A 26658-nucleotide genomic window follows, 5' to 3' on the forward strand; every position below is an offset into this window, starting at 1 on the left:
ATGGCATCGCAGGCGGTCAACAAGAAAAGTTATCGGGATAATCTATACGATATCACCTTCGGAGGGAGATAAGTTTTACTTGTGACTATTGTTATCTCATGTCACAGGTCTAACCAGTTGGGAATATGTTCTTAGAAATAACGGCATGACTTTCAATACATTCAAAAAACCAGCCGAGGATAGGGGATTTCTAGAGACTGATCATATTATTCGTGATTGTTTGGTTAGGGCTACGAGTCTCCGATGTCATATGTTTTACGGAGGTTATTCATGACAATTTTAATATTTTGTGAACCTACTGATGTTAGAGACCTTTGGAATGAGTTTTTTACACACATATGGCAGAGGATTATTAAACAGCTAACAATGTTGTGGAATCAGACTTAACTAATATGTTGTTGAAGGGCTTGAATGAACTCTTAAACCTGCACGGTAAAAAAATTGAAGATTATGATCTCCCATCTTTACCCCCTAATACAACAGATGGAGATGCAATTCCAAGTTTCATACAGGAGGAGTTAGCGGTCGATATCCCCAATGAAGATATTGAATTTGTTGCTAAGTTAATTAATGATCAAATGATTGCATTCAAAACCATTATGAATGTAATTGTTCAAAAACACAATGGGGTATTTTTTGTTGATGGTCCAAGAGGAACATGTAAAACATTCCTTTATCTAACATTAATGGCAAGTTTAAGAATTAGAGGAGAAATTGTCTTAGCAACTGCAACATCTGGTATAGCTGCAACATTGTTACCCAGTGGTAGGAGTGCACACTCTCGATTTAAGATACCTATTGATATACAACCGAGTTTCATTTGTGGTATTCAAAAGCAAAAAGATCTTGCAAATCTCATTAGACTTGTCGTCGCAATAATTTGGGATGAAGCACCAATGACAAACAAAAATTGTTTGGAAGCCTTAAATCGACCATTACAAGACATTTGTAGAAACAATGCTTCATTTGGTGGAAAAGTTCTGATCATGGGTAGAGATTTTTGTCAAGTTTTTCCTGTTGTAAGAAAAGGCACTAAGACACAAATGATTTCAGTATGTATTGTTCAGTCTCATTTATGGGATCATACCAAGATTTTTCGTTTGCGTCAAAATATGCGATCATTGCATGATCAAGAGTTTGCGGAATTTCTTATTCGCATTGGTGACGGTGTTTAACCTACCAAACCAGATGACATGGTGAGGTTACCTTCACAAATTGCAATCCCATGGGAAGGTGAACATTACATACAAGTACTTAACCAACATATTTTTCCTAATTTAGAATTGCATGGTTGGGGTGGCCCATATATAGTACAAAGAGCTATTTTGACACCAACAAATGATGATGTCCAGAAATTGAATGATATGATTATCGACCAGTCTTCAGGAGAAGAACATAATTTGTTGTTGTTTGACGAGGTTGAAGGGGATGATCATAATTTATACCAGCAAGAATTCTTAAACTCAATTGCACAAGGTAGTTTTCCACCACATATTCTAAAGATAAAAAATGGTGCACCATTGATGTTGTTACAAAATCTAGATCCTATATATGGATTGTGTAATAGGACGCAGTTACTATGTCGTGATTTATTTATGAATATGTTAGATGTGGAAATCTTGATAGGAAACAACACAGGAAAATGAGCTTTTTTGCCCATAATTAAAATTAAAAACATCTTCAAGTGATGAGTTGCCTTTTGTCCTTAGTAGAGAGCAGTTTCCTGTGCGACTAAGTTTTACAATTACAATAAATAAATTACAATGACAAATCATTCCAAATGTTGGAATATATCTTCTACGACGTGTTTTTAGTCATGGACAGTTATATGTGGCTTTATCCAGGGGTGTTTCATAGACTACAACAGGAGTTTTAACTAGGGAAGGAAAATTGAAAGGAGAAGATGGTGACTACATAAAAAATATAGTCTTCAAACAAATTCTTTTATCTCACTCGCAGGTATTTATTAAGTACATTAAAAAATTACTGACACATTGATTCCCATTTTGGTTACACGATATACCAAGATTATATTGTATTCTTTATATCATAACTAAATATAATTTTCTTTTGCTTTTATATACAGCTAAACTAGAACACAGTGAATCTTCCAATTATGTAAGGAGTTGAGACGAAAGAATCTTGAAACTTCCTTCGACATAAAAGTAAGTTATACTTAATCATTTATTTTATGCTTTTATGTTAGATATCAATTGGGTCATACTTATTCTCATTATTCTTATGCAATAAATTTTAGATAGGAGACTTTGAAGATAAATGGAACACATGCAAGGATGAACAAACAATTTCATCCATCGACAAACTCGACAATAAGGTGTATTTACCTTTTCTACAATACGTATAAAAAATTGTTTCTTGCATTTTCACAATCTTTCACTAACATTTTTATCATCCTTATTGAAACAGGTCAAACGTCTAAAAATTTACTATGTCGATTGGAGCTCCACAGTGATAACAGATAAAACACAACTTTGGAAAATGGTGAAAAGAGAAATAATATCTCAAAGGATAGAAAGGTTTTTATTTAATTCATTTAAGAATATTTTTACTCTAGAATATTTTTGAATGCATGAATTTAACTTCTATTTGTGGTTTATGTAAGTAAAACCCTATATATATTTACTAAGTCCATTATTTTCTTTTTTTACCAGAAATCCAGGTAATTCAGAAACAAGTCATAGTTGTTGTTATACAAAATCTAGACTAAAACAAAGTATCTCCATTCTCCAGGTATTTATTTATGTCACAATAAACCATATTATATTCAAACGAGTCAAATGTTTTGAATGTATTTCTTTGATGATATGACATTTCATCATGTATTTGTAGTTTTTTAAATCTCAAGAGCGCGTTGATAAATGGATGTAAGAAGAATTGATTTGAATCTTTATAAGGTAAAAAAAAATTATATTACACTACTTACTATTAATTTTACTATCTTTTTCTCTAAAAAAATCTAAGAGTAGAGTCTTACATTTTTTCTTTACTACGAAAAATAATTGTAGAAAAAAAGAAAATACTTCGAATAAAGATTTCATGCTCAACATTCCTCTTAAAGAACGTCATTGATTACACAATATCAATAGTACTTTGCATGCTTCGATATAATTTTGAATATCTTTATTTACTATTTTTAAAGTGTAATAATATTATTTTTAATGTGACATACAACAGTAACCTCATAAAAAGAAAAGTAGACATTTATTTTTCTCTTATGTGTATTTGGTGTGTATTTGTCGTATAATACATTTTGAATTTTGTCCAAAAGGTAGTAATGTCCTAATAACCATAATAAATCAAATCATCAAACGGTTTACAAAATACAATCCAATTATCCAAAAAAAAACATGGAAAATCAACCAAATTATCCCAAATCATAGAAGAAAATCAAAATAATGCAATATACTACAAAGACAAAAATTATCCCAAACTCTGAAAACAGTCATAAAAACTTTAAACTTTAACCAATGTTTTCCATTTCTTTTTCTGATCATTCTAATAATCTATAGAGTTTGACAAAACTTCATTGAACAACACATTATTACTTGATTGAACCAAATGCAGTGCAAGTTTCATCATTGTGGCAGTATATAATTAACATTTAGGACAATTAGAAATATAATTACGGTGGAATTGATTAAATTAATAATATTCACATGCATTCAACTTACACTGATGTTATCAAAATCACTTTGGAATGTACACTTGATCATCCATTTAGACACCTAAACTCTATAGTTATTTATGTTGCCATTCAATAAATATATTAGTGACGCATAATAGGTGATATTAATCAATTAAAAATAGAGTAAGGTTTTAGAGTACTTACGATCTGAGTTGTTGTTGTTGAAGACACCTTGGTTCAACTAGGTAGAAGTATATTATTATGTTGTCTGGACAAAGTGGACTCTTATCACCAAAAGTTTCATGAATAAGAAATTCCTCAAGAAATATGGTTGGCCACACAGTACAAACCAAAGTTTAAAAAATCAAACAATAGATTAGAAAGTATATACAAACACAAACACAAACACACATGCGCGCGCGCACATATTTATATATATATATATATATATATATATATATATATATATATATATATATATATATATATATATATATATATATATATATATATATATATATATATATATATATATATATATATATATATATATATATATATATATATATATATATATATATATACACGACACAAACAATGAAGTAGAAAATCGTATGTAGTTGTCAGATACATTTATTTTTATTTTTTTATACCTTATAAATTGTTAATAATAAATATGCTATTTTTTATATAAAAAAAAGTTTGTGGATGCAAGTCTATATTTATTTGTTTTTTTTTCTTCGTAGAGAATGGATAAAAAGATTTCAAAATTGAACTCATCAATCGTTGAAGACATAAAACAAATGTTTGATGAATACAACTCATATGCAAAAGTTTATAGGATGGTTTGTGACAAAGTTGAGACGAATGAGATGTCAAATATGAAATTGAGAATTTTAGGCAAAAAAGGGTGTGACGTAAGAAGGTATAATATTCCTACAACATTTGAAGTTGAGGCTCTTATTGTCGGAGATTTTGATCTTGCTGATTTCAATAGGAACCTAATTATAGAGCAGAAAACAGACATATTAAAACAGGTTTCCATTTTAAATATTGCATATCTTCCATTACAATATCCATTATTATTTCCAAGGGAAGAAGATGGATACCGAGATGACATGAGTTAAATTAGCGGTTTTATAAAGCCTCAAACAAAAGATAAAATGTATCGATTAGAGAGTTCTTTGTTTATAGAATTCAATAAAGAGAAGTTGAATGTTCAACTTTATTGTTCTCTAAAAGGTTGTTTCAACAATTTTCGATCAACGAATATAGCATGATAGAGTCTTCATGTCCGCACTGGGTTAAAACACATACAAAATAGTTAATAGAAGGTATGCATAATTGATTTATAAATGTTGTGCTCAAGGGAGAAACCAATCCTTCAACTTCAGGAAGGAGGATTATATTGCCCTCATTATTTGCTGGTGGAGCACTTTATATGCTTTAGAATTATCAAGAAGCCATGATAATTTGTAGGTGGTTTGGATATCCAAATTTGTTTATCACATTTATTTACAATAAAAAATCGTCAAAGATGGAGAGAGTTGTAACAAATATGAGACTTAAATCAGAGGATAAGTCAGATTTAATATGTCTAATTTTTAAAATTAAACTTGACCATATGATAAAAGATATAAATAAGGGAAACATGTTTGAAAAGGTTAATTCAAATATTTATAAATTAATCACTATATTATTTATACTTTACAATCAAATTTTTATATTATTATTATTTTATTTATTGTCAGTCATTTTGTATTATTCAATATCAAATATTAATAAAGTTTTAGATGCGCAGTGATTTACACAATTGAGTTTCATAAGCGTGGATTATCTTTTTGCCAACATCTTTATCTTCCTTTATTAGCAATTTTGACATCCACATCCTCATGATATTGACAAGATAATATCTGCCGAACTACCTGATGAACAAATTGAACATGAATTATTTAAAATTGTGTCCATTCTTATGATTCATGGTACGTGCGGAGTGCAAAATAGAAAATATTTGTGTATGCAAAATGGGAAGTGTACTAAGTTTCCCTAAAAAAATTGTTGAAAACACCACCATTGATTCAAAAGGATATCCAGTTTATAGACAAAGGGATGATTGTATATATTTATTAAAAAGGCGACTATTTCATTGATAACATATTTGTTGTACCGTATAATAAGTATCTTTTGTTGAAATACAATGCACACATAAATGTTTTGTGGTGCAACCAATCACATTCCATAAAATACCTATTCAAGTATGTCAACAAAGGTCATGATCGTGTTACAACAACATTTTATAATGGTGATATTGATCAAGAGCAAACATGTTTGTTTGATGAAATTAAATTGTATTATGATTGTAGATATTTGTCAGCATGTGAGGCAACATGGAGAATTTTTTCTTTTGACATTAATTACAGAGAATTTTCAGTTAAAAGATTGTATTTTCATTTGGAAAATGAACAAATTGTTACCTTCTTTGATCATGAGAGAATTGATCATGTGGTGAATAAAGAAAAATCTGAGCATCCTAAATATTTTGCATGGATGGATGTCAATAGAAAATACTCTAAAGCAAAGGAGCTTACATATAGTGATTTTCCTTCTAAATTTGTTTGAAATCAACGAGAACATCAATGGCATCCAAGAAATAGAGGATTTCAGATCGGAAGACTATTTTGTTCATCCAAGGAGTGGTCAATTGTAATACTTACGAAATTTGTTGAATTATTGCAAAGGTCCAACGTCTTTTGAAGATATAAAGACTGCCAACAATGTGATACTCGACACTTTTAAAGATGCTTGTTATGCAAGGGGTCTTATACATGATGAGAGAGAGTATATTAATGTTATTATTGAAGCATCTCATTGGTGATCAGATATCTTTTTAAAAAAGATGTTCACAACTTTATTATTGTCAAATCAATTGACAACTCTATAATTTAATTGGAATAATACTTGACAATATTTAAGTGATCACATTTTGCATATACAATGATGCTTGTTACAATTTCCTGGTAATCAACTTATCTTCTTTTTTTTCTTTTCACATTTTAAAATTAGATTTTATTATTTTATTGTCATAAATAAGTAAAGAACTCGTGCATTCGCACGAGATCTCCAATTTGAGGGGATTTGGATTTGGAAGCGAAATTGCTAATGAAATAGTAAGAAGAAAGAGTAAATAAAAAATACAATATGGATAAAATGAAATTGGTATAGGTAAGTATAAGAAATAGTTGTAAATACAAATAGAATGAAAAAAATAGTAGATATGTATAAAAAGTAAGTGTTGATGATGAAAAATAGCATTAAAAAAGGAAATAAGAAAAGGAAAAAAAAAGGAAAAAAAAATATAAGGTTATATATGAAGAAATTTTATGAAAGATGAATCATTTCAGTTAACATAAGATTGAAAAAAAGACATGAAATTTAATAATAGATGAATCATTTAAGAAGAAAAACTAGAAGGTTACATATGATGAAATTTTAAGGCTTGAAACAATTTCATGTATGGTAGTGTTGTAAAAATGCCGACGTAAAAAGAAAGATGAAGAAGGATGACTTTAATATCTAAGTGGTAGTGTTGGAAAAGTTATAAGATTGAAAATATGTTGTAATGAAAAGTAGAAATGATGACTATTTCAAGTAACAGTTCATTTTCAAGTATGTAACATAAAGTATGCAATAGTGGTATATACACATGCTAATTGTAATCACCCATTCAAACATAACTAACCAATTTTCCTAATTTTTAATGGAGTTCCCACCATTCAAATTACATAACAGTTTCAATAACATAACAATTAACTCTTATGGCTAATTTTTACTATCACGAAATAGATGTAACCTTAGAACTTCATTGTAACATCAACATTCCTAAATGATAACATCATAACTACCCAAAACTTAATTTTAATTGCACTAACTTTAATTTAGTCCAAACAATCACTAACAATCTCACTTTCAAAACCTCACTAACTATCCGTCAAATACACATAACCTACAAAACCAATTAAACTAATTTCACTGACTGAAATTTCATATTCATAACTAACTTCAAACTACACTAGTTGCGTAGCTAACTGTCATTGACAGATACTTAACAATGTTACATACATCTAACCAACTTTCTCCTCAATCTAAGTCAGACTTAATTGTACCCTAACTTAATTAACATAACTTTCAAATAATTCAGATGTGCTATTTGTCATTGTATTGTTCAATCGACTAATAATGCAAATTAAATTATAAACAAAAAACATAGTGATCAAAATACAAATCCTTAACAGTGGTATTTTGCATCTCATAATTGTCGAAATCCAATCTGAATGAACAATTCAGTCCACTGCAATAATAAGTGTAATGGTTAGTTGACAATATTTAAGTGATCACATTTTGCATATACAATGACGCCTGTTACAATTTCCTGGTAATCAACTTATCTTCTTTTTTTCTTTTCACATTTTAAAATTAGATTTTATTATTTTATTGTCATAAACTAGTAAAGAACTCGTGCGTTCGCACGAGATCTCCTATTTGAGGGGATTTGGATTTGGAAGCAAAATTGCTAATGAAATAGTAAGAAGAAAGAGTAAATAAAAAATACAAAATGGATAAAATGAAATTGGTATAGGTAAGTATAAGAAATAGTTGTAGATACAAATAGAATGAAAAAAATAGTAAATATGTATAAAAAGTAAGTGTTAATGATGAAAAATAGCATTAAAAAAGGGAAAAAAATATAAGGTTATATATGAAGAAATTTTATGAAAGATGAATCATTTCAGTTATCATAAGATTGAAAAAAAGACATGAAATTTAATAATAGATGAATCATTTAAGAAAAAAAAATTAGAAGGTTACATATGATGAAATTTTAAGGCTTGAAACAATTTCATGTATGGTAGTGTTGTAAAAATGCTGATGTAAAAAGAAAGATGAAGAAGGATGACTTTAATATCTAAGTGGTAGTGTTGGAAAAGTTATAAGATTGAAAATATGTTTTAATGAAAAGTAGAAATGATGACTATTTCAAGTAGCAGTTCATTTTCAAGTATGTAACATAAAGTATGCAATAGTGGTATATACACATGCTAACTGATATCACCCATTCAAACATAACTAACCAATTTTCCTAATTTCTAATGGAGTTCCCACTATTCAAATTACATAACAGTTTCAATAACATAACAATTAACTCTTATGGCTAATTTTTACTATCACGAAATAGATGTAACCTTAGAACTTCATTGTAACATCAACATTCCTAAATGATAACATCATAACTACCCAAAACTTAATTTTAATTGCACTAACTTTAATTTAGTCCAAACAATCACTAACAATCTCACTTTCTAAACCTCACTAACTATCCGTCAAATACGCATAACCTACAAAACCAATTAAACTAATTTCACTAACTGAAATTTCATATTCACAACTAACTTCAAACTACACGAGTTGCATAGCTAACTGTCATTGACAGATACTTAACAATGTTACATACATCTAACCAACTTTCTCCTCAATCTAAGTCAGACTTAACTGTACCCTAACTTAATTAACATAACTTTCAAATAACTCAGATGTGATATTTGTCATTGTATTGTTCAATCGACTAATAATGCAAATTAAATTATAAACAAAAAACATAGTGATCAAAATACAAATCCTTAACAGTGGTATTCTGCATCTCATAATTGTCGAAATCCAATCTGAATGAACAATTCAGTCCACTGCAATAATAAGTGTAATGGTTAGTTGACAATATTTAAGTGATCACATTTTGCATATACAATGACGCCTGTTACAATTTCCTGGTAATCAACTTATCTTCTTTTTTTCTTTTCACATTTTAAAATTAGATTTTATTATTTTATTGTTATAAACTAGTAAAGAACTCGTGAGTACGCACGAGATCTCCTGTGTGAGGGGATTTGGATTTGGAAGCGAAATTGCTAATGAAATAGTAAGAAGAAAGAGTAAATAAAAAATACAATATGGATAAAATGAAATTGGTATAGGTAAGTATAAGAAATAGTTGTAAATACAAATAGAATGAAAAAAATAGTAGATATGTATAAAAAGTAAGTGTTGATGATGAAAAATAGCATTAAAAAAGGAAATAAGAAAAGGAAAAAAAGGAAAAAAAAAATATAAGGTTATATATGAAGAAATTTTATGAAAGATGAATCATTTCAGTTAACATAAGATTGAAAAAAAGACATGAAATTTAATAATAGATGAATCATTTAAGAAGAAAAACTAGAAGGTTACATATGATGAAATTTTAAGGTTTGAAACAATTTCATGTATGGTAGTGTTGTAAAAATGCGACGTAAAAAGAAAGATGAAGAAGGATGACTTTAATATCTAAGTGGTAGTGTTGGAAAAGTTATAAGATTGAAAATATGTTGTAATGAAAAGTAGAAATGATGACTATTTCAAGTAACAGTTCATTTTCAAGTATGTAACATAAAGTATGCAATAGTGGTATATACACATGCTAATTGTAATCACTCATTCAAACATAACTAACCAATTTTCCTAATTTCTAATGGAGTTCCCACCATTCAAATTACATAACAGTTTCAATAACATAACAATTAACTCTTATGGCTAATTTTTACTATCACGAAATAGATGTAACCTTAGAACTTCATTGTAACATCAACATTCCTAAATGATAACATCATAACTAACCAAAACTTAATTTTAATTGCACTAACTTTAATTTAGTCCAAACAATCACTAACAATCTCACTTTCTAAACCTCACTAACTATCCGTCAAATACATATAACCTACAAAACCAATTAAACTAATTTCACTAACTGAAATTTCATATTCATAACTAACTTTAAACTACACTAGTTGCATAGCTAACTGTCATTGACAGATACTTAACAATGTTACATACATCTAACCAACTTTCTCCTCAATCTAAGTCAGACTTAACTGTACCCTAACTTAATTAACATAACTTTCAAATAATTCAGATGTGCTATTTGTCATTGTATTGTTCAATCGACTAATAACGCAAATTAAATTATAAACAAAAAACATAGTGATCAAAATACAAATCCTTAACAGTGGTATTCTGCATCTCATAATTGTCGAAATCCAATCTGAATGAACAGTTCAGTCCATTGCAATAATAAGTGTAATGGTTAGTTGACAATATTTAAGTGATCACATTTTGCATATACAATGACGCCTGTTACAATTTCCTGGTAATCAACTTATCTTCTTTTTTTCTTTTCACATTTTAAAATTAGATTTTATTATTTTATTGTCATAAACTAGTAAAGAACTCGTGCTTTCGCACGAGATCTCCTATTTGAGGGGATTTGGATTTGGAAGCAAAATTGCTAATGAAATAGTAAGAAGAAAGAGTAAATAAAAAATACAAAATGGATAAAATGAAATTGGTATAGGTAAGTATAAGAAATAGTTGTAGATACAAATAGAATGAAAAAAAATAGTAGATATGTATAAAAAGTAAGTGTTAATGATGAAAAATAGCATTAAAAAAGGAAAAAAAAACTATAAGGTTATATATGAAGAAATTTTATGAAAGATGAATCATTTCAGTTAACATAAGATTGAAAAAAAGACATGAAATTTAATAATAGATGAATCATTTAAGAAAAAAAAATAGAAGGTTACATATGATGAAATTTTAAGGCTTGAAACAATTTCATGTATGGTAGTGTTGTAAAAATGCTGACGTAAAAAGAAAGATGAAGAAGGATGACTTTAATATCTAAGTGGTAGTGTTGGAAAAGTTATAAGATTGAAAATATGTTTTAATGAAAAGTAGAAATGATGACTATTTCAAGTAGCAGTTCATTTTCAAGTATGTAACATAAAGTATGCAATAGTGGTATATACACATGCTACCTGTAATCACCCATTCAAACATAACTAACCAATTTTCCTAATTTCTAATGGAGTTCCCACCATTCAAATTACATAACAATTTCAATAACATAACAATTAACTCTTATGGCTAATTTTTACTATCACGAAATAGATGTCATTACGCCAAATAAGGGAAAAGATGGCGCTTTTTTTGGCCTATAACAGCGCTTTAAAGCGCCCTCTAATCTGGCGCTGGCATAGGTAAAGACAGCGCTTTTTTTCCTGGTGAAAGCGCTCTCTAAAGTGGCTCTTTAAGCCCTTTAAGGGCCACTTTAGAGGGCGCTTTTTAAAGAAAACGCCCTCTAAAGTGGAAACTTTTAAGGGTTTAGATGGCGCTTTTACTGGAAAGTGCCCTCTAAAGTGGAAACCTTTAAGGGTTTAGAGGGCGCTTTTACTGGAAAGCGCCCTCTAAAATGGAAATTTAAAGGGTTTAGAGGGCGCTTATTTTGGAAAGCGCCCTCTAAAGTGGGTGGTTATTTAAAATTTACATGCATCACATGTCTCTGTGACCATATTCTCATTTCAGGTTATGTTGCAGCCACAAGAGGTAACCAGAAGAAAATGGCATACAGCTGCTTGTTATAATTCACAAGAGCAACTAAAGGTTCTTTTTATGCTTTTATAATATTAAAATACAAATACTGATATATGCTTATTGTTTATATGATACTCTTGCTATTTGAAATGTCATGAACCGAAACCACTGCTACTCTAATTGAAATGTATAATAACCACTCTCTTTCATTTATTTGTTTATAATCAATCAATTACAACAAAAATGCAAGTATGCTGCTAGATTAGAAAATCACACTGTTTTGGTATTTTTCATATTTAACAAGACCAAAGAGCACAAAAATGAATTGAGTTGATTCAGAAAAAAAATATGAATGTGAATACATGAGTGAACACTAGCTGAAGTGCTACTCGAAAGGAAACTTCATCTGAAAAACTGTTGTATTTCTTCAAGAGTTTTTCCCTTTGTCTCGGGGACCCAAATGGCAACAAATCCTGCTGTGAAAACACACACTGCAGTATATATTGTGAAGGTTCCTAATAAAAACATAGGAAGCTTCTGGTTAGAAACAATAGATATTTATAGAAAATTAACATAGACAATGCACACAAACCTCCCGAACTCCAATCCAAGAGCAAATTTGCTGTTAATGTAACCAACCAGGAAAAGAACCAATTGGCAAGTGTTGCAAAACTTCCAGCTAGGCCTTTGATGTTAATCGGAAGAATCTATTATGTAAAATATATTCAACACATCAACTATCACATTATATTACAACAAAAGTTTGTTCATATAGGGTTGTCATGCATATTATTATTGAAGAAAATTGTACCTCAGACATTATAATCCATGGCATTGCTCCTAATCCCAGAGAGAATGCAATAACCATGACCTGAAAGAAATTGAAAGTTTATAATAATGAAGTTAGGGAAACAAACAATAGAAACCATCATTTGTGTAATAAAGTTGTATTTACACACCACAACTCCAGCCACCGATACGAGGCTCAATGTCGCATATAAATCAGAATCTGGTGATATATATATTCCTGAGAGCAAATTCAACATAAAATATATTATCCATATAAAAAACCAAAAATATAAAGAAGAATTTACTGATATATAATCCTGTGAATCTGTGTTACAAATTTCTGAACATTTATGCATGAATGCATGTGTAATATCTAGTTAATGTATTATGTATATATAAAAATAAACAAAAAAAAATGTTCAAAAAATATAACAAACAAAAAAATTATTATTACCTTCAAGTAGAATGATATTGAAACAACCAAAAGACTCAAATGAAGAAACCTGCAATAAGAGATTTTGATTAATCTCTTATTACCCTCCAAACAAATAGTAATGTGAATGCAAAAATTATCGAAAAAGCTCAGACTCACAATAAGTAAAAGCCGGTGACCAGATTTGTCTGCTAACCACAAAGTTAAAATCGTAGCAAGAACCTAAATGACATGTAAATATTGTTCAGATTATGGTATGATAAATTTGGAACGTTACAAATTTAGTTTCCTTTCGGTCGAACCTGAACAACACCGACTCCAAATGTTGCTACATCACTCGAAACATGCGTCTAAATCTCGGAATAACAGGAAAATACCACAAGACTTTTGCTGGAGACAACTTGTTCTTATATCGCGAGACACCGCATTTAGGACACTCATTTAACGATGCATACTCATTTCAAAACAAAACACAATCGTTTGAACATGCATGTATCTTATCATAGATCATGCCAATAGAGCACAACATCTTTTTGGTCTCATATGTTCGATTGGGAAGAACATTATCCTCAGGAAGCATATCTTTCAAAAGGGCTAATAACTCTGTGAAACTTTTAACCCATAATGCCTAGTCTCCATTGCTAGCATTGCAACATAATAATTATTGTTGAGAATACTCAATAAATGTATGAACCAAGAAAAATGAAACCAAAAATGAACAATAGCGAACGTCAGAAGAGAAACTAAGTAATATGAAGATTAGAAAAATACCTATGGTGTCAAAATCGAACAGCTAACAACGAATTAATAGAAGGAGGAAACGTCGTAGATCTAACAGAGGTGGAAGGAGAACGCCTTAGAAGTAGCGAAAATCGTAGCAGTGAGAACCCTAACGTGAAAAAGAACGAAAATAACAGAGAGTGAAATAACAAAACGCGCAGTATGTTATAATTTTAATGTTTACTAAAGGGGACCTTAGAGGGCGCTTGTGGAAAAAAAGCGCCCTCTAAAGGGGGCCTAAGAGGGCGCTTATGAAAGCGCTCTCTAAGGCTTTCCAAAAGCGCTTTATAAACTGGAAATGCACATGGACTTATAGAGCGCTTTTTTAAAAGCGCCCTCTAAGGGTAACCTTAGAGGGCGCTTTATTACAAAAGCGCCCTCTAAAGTGCGCTGTCTATTCCAGTTGTTCGCTCCTTATTTTTTCGCTTCACTTTAGAGTGCGCTTTTGTAATAAAGCGCCCTCTAAGGTGCGCTGTCTATTCCCGTTTTTGGTGTAGTGTGTAACCTTAGAACTTCATTGTAACATCAACATTCCTAAATGATAACATCATAACTAACCAAAACTTAATTTTAATTGCACTAACTTTAATTTAGTCCAAACAATCACTAACAATCTCACTTTCTAAACCTCACTAACTATCCGTCAAATACGCATAACCTACAAAACCAATTAAACTAATTTCACTAACTGAAATTTCATATTCATAACTAACTTCAAACTACACGAGTTGCATAGCTAACTGTCATTGACAGATACTTAACAATGTTACATACATCTAACCAACTTTCTCCTCAATCTAAGTCAGACTTAACTGTACCCTAACTTAATTAACATAACTTTCAAATAATGCAGATGTGATATTTGTCATTGTATTGTTCAATTGACTAATAATGCAAATTAAATTATAAACAAAAAACATAGTGATTAAAATACAAATCCTTAACAGTGGTATTCTGCATCTCATAATTGTCAAAATCCAATTTGAATGAACAGTTCAGTCCACTGCAATAATAAGTGTAATGGTTAGTAGATGCAGGAAAATATGAATAGTAAAAAGGAAAGAAATAGGAAATATAAATTAACACTCTCATACTAATTCACTGCATAATGTGAAAATGATTTGAACCTGTTATATATTATGGAAGACCTCTTTATAAACAACATTTGTTGTTGATAACTTGATATTATTTTGTTCATCATGAACTAAAATCTTGATTCCTTTCTTAGAAGTGACCCTTGAAATCGCCACATATAGTCGATCGTGACTAAAAACATCTCGAGACAAGTATAAACCCATCCAATCAAGGGATTATCCTTGTGATTTGGTTATGGTCATTGCATATGAGACAATAATTGAAAATTGTCTTCGATTCAATTTAAATGGCCGTGGAGATTGTGATGGTGACATATCCATACATGTTATGTAAATGATGTTTCTGTGACTTTTACCATCCATTATTATTGCTTCAAGGACATGGTTCGCCATCTTAGTCACAATTAAACGTGTTCTGTTACACAAACCTTCGGATTGATCAAGATTCCTCATTAGCATTATAGGAGTTCCTCCTATCTTCAATTTAATGTGATGTCCAGGTAAGCCCGAAGTTCTTAGAGTGCTGAGAAATTCTGAACTTAATAGTTCTATAACATCCATGTCATGTATTCCGATCTATCTATTGAGTTAGAGTTGTAGTAGTCTCTTGCCTCGCCTAAAAGGAATTAAAATAAATTCGTTAAGAAAAGGAATACATTTTAAAGACATATGAAAGAAATGTGGTATATGATATGATGTACCTGGCATTAGAGCAAGCACATGTTCATTGATTTTATGAACAATTTCAATTATTGCTGCTAGAATAGCTCGACTTTCATACGAGTGGTAGCTATCCATAAAACTCGAATAAGTACTCTCCACAATTGTTGTAATTGGATCATCAAAACTTGATATTAAGATTTCATAAGGAATATCAAACTCAACATATCCATCATTAGGTTCTGAAAGTTTTACCTCTCCAATATTGAGCAACCATTTTGAAAAATTATTCAATTTCAAGACATTCGGTTGGGTTTGAACCACTTTGTAGTCTCATATTTCTTGTAAGTGTAAGTACCTCACAATCATTCCAAATGTAAGAAGCATTCAATGAACTGTGTACAATATCTGAACGAGTTCCTCTTGGTACAACATGAAGAGTTTGTCTAAAATCATCTCCAAAAACTATGATGGAATTGGAATTAGGATTATTACCCATAACGTCTCTTAGTGTCCTATCAAGAGCCTCAAAACAATGTTTGTGAGCCATGAGAGCCTCTTCCCAAATTATCAACTGTGTTTGCCTCATCATTTCTGAAAGATCATCCTTTGGTTCTATGTTGCAAACATAATTCTCTAAAGTTCGTACGGGAATTTTGAACTTGGAATGAGTCGTTCTCTTTCCAAGGAGCAACAACGATGCAATTCCGCTTGATGCAACGGTTATGACAATTTGATATTTTGTTCTCAAGTAACTTGCAAGAGTTCCCCACATAAATGTTTTTCCCGTTCCCCCATGCCCATGCAGGAAGAAAACACCACCTTTTTATTATGTGACAACATTGATGATTTTATTAAAAATAATGTTTTGTTCACCTACAAATATTGGAATACAATTAATAAATATGGTGAATTTAATGGCAAGTATGATATGTGAAGTACCACTTAAAAGAAGTATGTGGTTTCAATGACATTGATGCAATACTGGAACTTTAAAACATTAACAACCAGGAATTTCCAATAAGTTATAGTGATATTAGTTGGAATGAACAATTGTATAGAAACAATACCGCTATAAATATAATTTCAATATTCCAATTGCTTGTTAGTGATGCAAACAATTGTAGGTATATAATAGAGAATGTAAATTAATTGGAAAAAACATGATGGGAAGTAACATATACATAAGGTTCAGGTATGGAAATTTAATGCAACAACCTGTAAGTGATGCAAACATATTTGCAAATTCCGTTTTAAGTTGAGCTACATCGTAATTTCTTTCGTCGTAAATCAAACGATTACCAAGTTGTTCCAAAATATAGCCATTCAGATATGGAATAAGATGAAAATCCTTCAAAGTACGTCGACTTGTTTACAATATCTTTTCAACTTCAAGTAATGTCAAATTTTGAAGTTCTTTATCATTTAATATAAGTCCTACAGTAAGAACATAGGTTTGCACTAGAAGATGTTTTTCGTAACTTATATACTCATATGTCGACGTAATTAAAAGTTCAATGATGCAATGTCGGTAAAATTTTGTACCTGAATTGCAAGACAAAATACGTTGTTCATGCAAAATACCATCTGATAGCCATGTCCAAGTATTAATTATTCCAAACATGACATGGTATGTTCACTGTACCGGACAACAACATAATGACAAATAATTTTCTCAAAAATCTTCCTAACCCTCATTCACTTGCTTCCTTTATAGCCAAAATAAATTATTTGTCATCCTCAAGGAACCCCATTATGAAGTACACATCTATGAAGGTAAAGTATTATGTACCACCGACTTTACGAATATCCTCGTAAGTTGTTGGTCCTTTAACAACTGTTAGCATAATTCTTAAAAAGAATAATTCCCCTGTTGTAGGTGGAACCCATATTAACTTGTCAATAGTAAAACCTTTTTTCCTTGGTTTCCAACTTCTAGTTCTCTTATCATAAACAAACTTTGATACAAACTGGCCATATGTGAGGGATCTAGCATCTTCAAACTTTTCAATAGCAATCATCCATACTCTAAACATCGACTCGATTACACTTTCTTTTTCAAGGACAACTTCCATTGTGGCATGCTCAGTAAAAAAAATAGTCTCCTCTCCAATGAAATGGTAAAACATACGTTCCACGACAGGTTTTCGTGCATGAATCTTGAAATAGAAAATCCTCCAACATGCCTCACTTGGTGATACGTAACGACAATCAAGATATTATTGAATTTCATCTATAGCCCCACCCGAAGTAGAAATTCCTCCCTTGGCTTGAACAATAGAAGCAGTAATTATATCAAAGCCCTTATGGATATATTTGAATAAGTACTTAATGGTTGAACATTGATTGCACCATTCCATATTTATGTGTCCTTGAAACTTCAACAACAACCTTTTGTTGTACGACCTAACATGTTTGTTATCAAGAGAAATTCCGTTTTTGACAATTGTGTGGGTGTTTGACCATCTTCTATATTGAGGGAAACCATATGAGTCAACAATTGTGGTTTCATTGAATTTTTTTGGATAGAATTTTGAACATGTTCTACTTTTCATGCATGGTGATGATAATCTAGCCAACCCGCATGGGCCATGCATCATATGTTGCTTCACTAATTTATATAGTCTTGGATGTAAATCAGGGTTAGGAATTTCTCATGAAATGATTTTGTCAATATCAGTAGGGTTCAGATACTTACTTTGAGGGTGAAGGAAAGTGAGATTATGCGCATGTGGCAGGCCTCTTTTTTGAAACTCAATTGTATATATAACTGTTATGAAATGTATGAATATGATTAGTGAAGGCGGAATATTGAAACATCAAAAAAATGTATATGTGCATTTAAAATATGGTAGTTTGTATGATACAAATTTCAAAGTTATTTAATGGCAAATGCATAGTGTTACCATAACATTTCTAAAGTATGTTGTCAAACTGAAGCAGTACTGCATGTGTACTATAAATTGACAAAAAAATGAAAGAATTCTTACATTATAAAGTGAACATGCAATAGAAAAAGTTAAAAACAATATAATAATGTAAGTATTTCCGTATGCAGTAATCATGATATTAATAGCATAATTGTAATATTGAAAAAATGTGTGAAATATAGTTGTGGTAATAGTGTGAATATTCGTATACTAATAATGCAAACAAAAGCTTCTGGAATATTGAAACCAGTTAGAACATTACTCACATGCTAACACCCGACCAAGTATATGTCTATGTGTGATATCAACCATCAATTCATCAAATTTGATTTTGAACACTCTCGATATAATATCAGGACGATCATGAGGTTTTAAATTGTAATTTTCACACTCTCTTGTGATTTCGGTCTAATTGGGATTACATGTGAATGTCAAAAACAAATCATAGAACCCAACTGTACTTGAAATATCCATTCCATCAAAATAAAGTTGACCAATATATCGTTTGCTGCCAACAAATGACAAAGGAAGAACAACTCTTTTTCCATTTTTGGCTTGTCTGTTTTGACTGGGGTTCATGTCATTTTCTTTAAGTTTGTTATATTTCCCAGCCCTCAATTTAGATTGATTTTTCCTTAGCCAACTAAGTCTCTCGGTTTCCATCATTGTGTATCCATCAACCAAAAAATGGTGAAATAGTCTTTGTAATGACAAAATTGTTGTAGCTTCACGTTTTCTTTGTTGCAATCTAAATGAAAGTCATTCCATAACAGTTTGACGGTTTCTTTTTGTCACGATAATTTCACCTTGGTATGCATGGAGAATATTATCTTTGTATCCATCCTCACCAAATGGAAATAACAATGGATATTGAAAAGCAGGGTAGCTAGGATGAAACTCATCAATTCTTTGTAAATTACCTCCACGTGCCTGGATGATGATATCTTGTTTGGTACCTAAATTTATGTCACCAACAATAAGGGCTGCAACTTTAGAAATTGTGGGCTTATTATAAAGGCGGCCATCTGTTAGACGATCAGAAATTATTCTCAATTTCAAATCGTTAACATTCTGATGTTGTAGCATATCATGTGCCATTCTAAAAGCCTTTGCATGAACATTGTGTTGATCCAACATGAGACTCAGATTTATTACAATTGCCTTGTCAATATGTTTGTTATCCCTATATAAGAATTAATAAATTGATTTAGTATGCTACAAAATGACATCAGTAAATGCCATTGTAAAATTTATATTGTTAACATATGTACCTGAAACATTCCATCCAGTTTTGAATTTCATTGCCAGGGTCGAAAATATACAACTGTGCATATTTTCCTGGGTGACCTATCTCTGGCAGCATCGTCCTTATTCTGTGGCAGGTATGTCCATGAAGCCTTAGTGTTAGGGGACCACCACCTTTTGTAAACTTGGTGTCAAATTTCATACCAGGTGAACTGAAAGAGAACATAGCATTATAAGTCCTTGTGTTGGCTTGATAATTCTTTACAGGAGTTGATGCAGGGTCGAAAAGTGGTTTTTGAAGAATGACGGGTGGGTCACCAATCAATAGTAGTTTAACCTTTTCTTCATGACAACAACTTTTAAATTTAGGCGACGTCGTATTCTTTGATTTACTCATACATTCACCATACCATATGCAAGCAAGAAAAAATTAGCATTCCCAAATATGATCTCCGATATCAAAAAAAATTGTGTTACCATGAAATGTTCAAAAATTATTGCATATACATGACATTGATAACTTCTGAACCTATCTGTTGTACAAAGCATTGTATAAAATGGTATTGAATTTTGAATTAATGGCAAACCTTGAAGATGGTCATCAACCAAATAATCATCGTCAATATCCATTAACTATCAGAACTGCCATTTGAAGAAATGTTTGACCCCATATTCGAGTCATTGTCGTGGGCATGCGAATTGGTTGAATGGTTACTAGTATGTTGTGGAATACTTTGATTGAGTACGGAGCTATTTATATTGGATGTTTCATGTCTAGTTGTTTGAGGTGGTGTAAGAGCAGAATTAGATGTTCCAACAGTGGTTGCTTCAAACTGCTTAAATAGATTAACTTCAAAAGGTCTAACAAATGAGTTGGTTGCAGACCTACAATGATGTTTTGAATGTTGAGTGCTAATAAAATTAGAAATTGGACCATTAAGTGGTGTTGTATTGGATATTCCTACTGCTTGATCTATATGTGGCTTGGAAATTCCATGGGGAGGGATATTTTCATTAATGTCCATTTTTGTTTTTTTCTAGCAGCAGAGGCAATACTGTTGCTTGTATCCATGATTTTTTAGTGAAGTAAAAACAAAATAAACATGACAAAAGTTGTATGCTACTGGGTTTTTTGTATAATATACATGGAAAAAATAATGGGAGGACAATGGCATAAAAAATGGCGCACAAAGTTCCCTCCCAATCTCAATTCATCAAGCTAATAGAAATGAAGATGTAACAACCTGTATAATATATATCTAGAATAATATCATACAAGTGTTATTAGTTGGTACTGACACAATAATAAGTGCCTATTGGCATCATTATATACACATGTCCAAATTAAAAAAAATTAAAGAGACATGTCATACAATAAAGCCTAAGAATAAAATCTAAGAACTATGTATAATATCTTAATTGTACACAACTCCACAGCGGAAGATCATAATAATCAACATCCCTTGAAACATCAGTAGACAACTTCTCATGAATTCAACCTATAAGGTATACCTGAAAAATAATAATGATAATGGGATGAGATAATAATCTGAGTGAGTTCTCCTACCCTATGGGTCCACTCGGCTCTACAGGGTTTCTACTCAATTCTAACTCAAGTATTCACCTTTTGTTACTTGTGCATTACTCTCACCTTGTAACTAGGACTTGAGTAACTAAGGGATAATCACAGTGTATGGAAACATGTCACTTGAGTTCACATAACTCAATAAACCACTATTCGGATTCACGAAACATCAATCCTCGAACGAACTTATGTCTATGCTAGACTCAGTTCATACATGCTCGTATGATTTGACTTTCACGGTGGATATCAGGTCCTCTATAAGGCTTAATCCTCAGTTCAAGCGACAGTCACCCGTATGGGCCTCTAATCCACTTAGGGTATCTTTCACCATATGGGCCTCTAACCCACTTAGGTGTCCACCTTTCCCCCGTGTACGCCATGGTTGGGTCTCAAACCCAATTGAGGCACAAATCATTGGTGCCACATCCCCACTTACTGTGGTATGTGCACGATCACAACTAATTCTGAATACGTGATTAGTTCTCAACAACAAATAGGACCTTTGGAGCAAGGCTCCTCACCAAAATATGACTTTTGGATTAAATGTTCCTCACCAAATATCATACCAATTCTCATGATGTTCAACAAATGCTAGGTGTTCATCTTCAGCCATTCACATAATATTCCACATGTTCCATACAAAGCATATTGTTTCGTTAATCAGGAGAATACTTATCTGTGATACACACCAAGTTACCGTTGCATCCAAGCATCACTCTATACTCATTTCTATAACCTAGATTATCTTTCTAAGTTATTAATCAAGTTGTACTCCTATGGTTTCCTCACTCATCATCATATGTTTTTAATCATTGATGCACACACATAATAAAAATACTTATCATATATCATAATATGATTCATAACATCCATAAAGTATACATAATAGCATATCACAATATCCTACATGAAACACACATAGTAGCATAACATGTCACAATAAACCCTAGGCAAAACCATCTCACAACTCACTCATCATTATCTTAGGTTATTCAAGTTGTTATGCACAAACAAGTCAAACATGATCATTACTATCCTCTACCAAGCATCCTTGGTTAATTCATGGTATCTCAACACCATGCAATATCCCATTGGGTTAGCTTTCCAATGCTTCAAACTTCATATCAATCGAATTCACGGTTCTTGAATCATGGCGAAATCAAGAACCACGTATTCAATCAATAAAACAATAACTCATAATATATATATATATATATATATATATATATATATATATATCATTAAACTACCAATAATTGACATATAATCATGTTTTTATATCACTATATAATAGAGCATTAAAAGATCTTTCCAATACCTCCGACCGCGTCCAAAACAGATTTACGAAACTCATTTTATAGTGAAAACAATTGAACCAATCGATTACTGACAAGGACCAATCGATTGTATAAAGCTTCTGTCCAAATTTTCACTATATGCAATGGACCAACCGATTGGGCACTGTAGCCAATCGATTGTCATCATAAAAAATTCAACTTTTCTTTACCGTAACATGAACCAATCGACTGGTTCTGTAGTGCAATCGATTAGCCTCTGTTATTTCATCAAAAATTCATCTTCAAACCACATGATCAAACTTCATACTTAACCATTCTAAACCATACCAACACTTACACTAACACAAGTACACACGATTAACATCCATAACTTCAAAGGTTAAGGTCATACTTCAACAATCAACACTAATACAACATAATATCATGGTTTCAACATAACAACACAATCATAACAAGCTTTTGCACCGACAACATGTTAAGATCATGAAATAGCACATAAAGAAACATGGAAACCAACAAGGATCATGCATAGAATATCAAGTTAAAACCCTAGTTCCCAATCTCATGAATTCCTCCCACCCAAAGTTATTCTAACAAAAACTCACCTTGTTCAAGAAGATGGTCAAGATTGGTGAAGAAAATGAGATGAGATGAAGATGATGATTCTAAGCTTCCAAGTTCTTCTTTTTCTTCTTCTTGCCACAAGTTTCTCTACTTCCTCTCCATGTTCTACTTTTCTCAATTTTTCCTTTCTCTGCTAGTAATTCTACTGATAAGTAGAAAAATGAAACTTAGTAAAAGTACCTAACATGTGGTGGTGGTGGTTGTGGTAATTGGTCATGAGCTAGAAACATGTGGACATGGTTAAGTGGTTGGATTGTGTGGATATGAATGAATATAATTGGTAGAAAAAATATCTTAAGTGTTACTATACTTAAATAATTATTCTACTAGACCAATTGACTCATTATTAATGTTACCAAAATGTCTCTTCTTGTACTTATTAATAATGGTCCTTCTATTTTAATAAGGGTTGATCTCTTCAATGTCCATTGGTTACTCTATTGGTCCTAACTGACAACATTTAGAGCATATAGGAGCTCTAATTGTTCCAACTGATAAGAGATGGAGTACATATGAACTCAGTTGGTCTCAACTGGCAACTAATTGAGCATTTAAGGGTATATGGGATATTATAGAAGATAAAAAAAGTTGTGTACGAGTTACTTTGTATTTTAATTGGATATACATTTTAATGCAAAGAAATGAAATATATTGTTAAAATTAGAATGTCAACGGCTGGACAACAAAACTGTGTGTGTACTTGTGTCATGGTAGGCAAATTATTAAGTCATCTAAAATATAAATTGTTATCTTTAGATGTTCAGTACGGTTTCTAATATTCCATATTAAACTATTATTTCTAAAAGCATTTGTCTAATCTAACATGTCAAATCAACAATTTAGTATTGCTTATGATATTACAAATATATTAAACACAATAAAGTTTCTTGTAAGTTTCCTTTTGGTATTTACACATACCACTTATGTTTGTCACAATATATTACCATCGTTTTTTGTACGTTACCACATTTACTCCCTTATTCAGACCTTATCAAACGTGCAATATTTTTCAGTATATTGTTTTACTACTTTTTGGACCAGATTTTATGCACAACTACTATATGTTTATTTGGGTAAGCAACAAAAACTTTATTTCAAAAGGTTCTGATAAATTGTTTATGATTGTGCCAGTGTAGGCGCAATTGTAAAATATGAAATTGTTTCTTGACGTTAAACTATTGTTGTTCCTAATATAATCATACTAAATATACATAACAATGGCCACAATCATACTATAGATATACTCATATAATATATAATCAAACAAAACATAACTAACATGTTTTATAACCAAACTTTAATACATAACCACATAGTCATGCTACTTATACATTACTAATCAAATGACACGTGTTAGAGGGAATACAATGTCCTCTTCAAAAAAAACATCCACCGAAATCCAAACATTCATATTACATTATCCAAAATATTAACCATAAAGGGGTTCATAGTACATATCCCATTACAATTTTCACAATTATCGTTCATTAGCTACTACACAAACTAAACTTATCATTAGACAACCAACTTAGAACTTCCTGTAGCGACTTAACACCATCATCTTTGACCTTATGCCCAATATGAAAACTAAGTTCACTAGTTCAACACGCTAACAACAATTCTTCATGCTGGTGGGTGGCGAATGATGAATCCCACTGTGTCACCTTTTTTTAGGCCTTTCTTCTTGGCATACTCGTACCAACCACGCCTAGTAAACATTTCAGTGCAATATTTCCTTTCTGAAGTATGGACTTCACAATCACAGGACTCCATAGTATCAACACCCACCAATTATATGCTCCTTAGTCCAGTTAAGAAACATTTCTTAATGACAAATTGGGGAATTTGCTGCACAATACCATAAATTTTGTCACACATATGTATATTCATATGTTTATATAGATATATCACAGTACAAATAACTTTATATATCAGTATTTAAGGATACTATAATTTAACTTACAAGTACGTTTCTTTGAACAACCTTTCCATCTTTGATTTCCTTCTTCCAAACTACAAAACTATGCCGGTTATATAGGTCTTCATCACTGGACTCATCACCAATTTTATTTTCATCAGAACTGCATTTACAAAACAACCATGAAATGTCTTCTAACATACACTGCACCACTATATACAAATAACCCCTTACATTGTTATACTTAGAACGTTTAAAATGTATTTTTCTAATATTTATTCACATAATGAATTTCCTAAAAATGATAAATCTTATTATCAAGACATTATCAGCTCAAATGATAATTCAAGGGATGATACTAAACATCGCTTGCATTGATAATACATCTGATCAAACGATACTTAAGCAAACTCATTTTTTTCATAAATTCATAAACTACCTTCTACGTATTAATAAATCTTTAACAATTACGAGTCACTACCACATGAATTCGATATATGCGATGATGCCGCATCAGTTGTAGTTCTACCAATCTTACCGTCAACACTTTTTTCCCTAACTGCATTCTTCACCGAAATCAATTTTTTTCCCTTCAGATTCTTTGCTTCACCTTCGTTACATCATTGCATGAGACCCTTAAGATTCACCTGTTCATCAACTACTATGTCTTCAACTTCAGTAACACGTTTTCCTTTTGGCCTATCTGTAAGATTTGCTAATGATCCCACAATTGGTAATCCAGTATTCCTATAATTGACGTTGCGACTGTTACGAAGCTCCTCAAACTGAATATATACCTCATCCAACCTCCTTCTTCTCCATGCCGATTCATTTTCAATTTAAGATATGGAACTGCAAAAACCATATATAACACATACATAAATAGATAAACAATTAAACTAAATGATTATGAATATGCAAACGAAGAATCCCAAACCTCCCCCTTAACATCTCAAAAGACGAAACTTTCTTCCCCATAGACATTAAAACCCTGCAGAGAAAGTCAAAGGAGTTTTTTCCTAATCCTGCTGCGACAAGGAGTTGTGCTTTTACACTTTTTTCCCTACACGATACCTAAGACTTTATATATTAAACTTATATACACACACTTTTCATCTAGGTAACCCTACATGCAGAATTGGTAATGGTTCCCTATAGAGGTAAAGAATATTAGTAGTCTTAAGTAGAGTATTGCC

General features: G+C 31.3%; 2 protein-coding genes and 1 pseudogene across 2 annotated transcripts; 1 reads left to right on the plus strand and 2 right to left on the minus strand.

The window, feature by feature from the left end:
• Positions 1-392: 392 nt before the first annotated feature.
• Positions 393-1175, plus strand: LOC127094807 (ATP-dependent DNA helicase PIF1). Its single transcript, XM_051033585.1, has one exon. It carries the CDS (start codon positions 393-395, stop codon positions 1173-1175), a length of 783 nt encoding a protein of 260 aa, XP_050889542.1.
• An 11145-nt stretch (positions 1176-12320) lies between these two features.
• On the minus strand, positions 12321-12971 carry LOC127098640 (sugar transporter ERD6-like 6). The gene is made up of 3 exons (XM_051037285.1): positions 12918-12971; positions 12699-12813; positions 12321-12621 (listed from the first exon to the last, which is right to left on the minus strand). The coding sequence occupies exons 1-3, from the start codon at positions 12939-12941 to the stop codon at positions 12509-12511; spliced, it is 252 nt and encodes an 83-aa protein (XP_050893242.1). The 5' UTR covers positions 12942-12971; the 3' UTR covers positions 12321-12508.
• A 5110-nt stretch (positions 12972-18081) lies between these two features.
• Positions 18082-20434, minus strand: LOC127094808 (uncharacterized; annotated as a pseudogene).
• Between the last annotated feature and the right edge of the window lie 6224 nt (positions 20435-26658).

The sequence above is a fragment of the Lathyrus oleraceus genome, chromosome 6 (genome assembly GCF_024323335.1).
Source record: "Lathyrus oleraceus cultivar Zhongwan6 chromosome 6, CAAS_Psat_ZW6_1.0, whole genome shotgun sequence".
In the NCBI taxonomy this organism is placed as follows: Eukaryota; Viridiplantae; Streptophyta; class Magnoliopsida; order Fabales; family Fabaceae; genus Lathyrus; species Lathyrus oleraceus.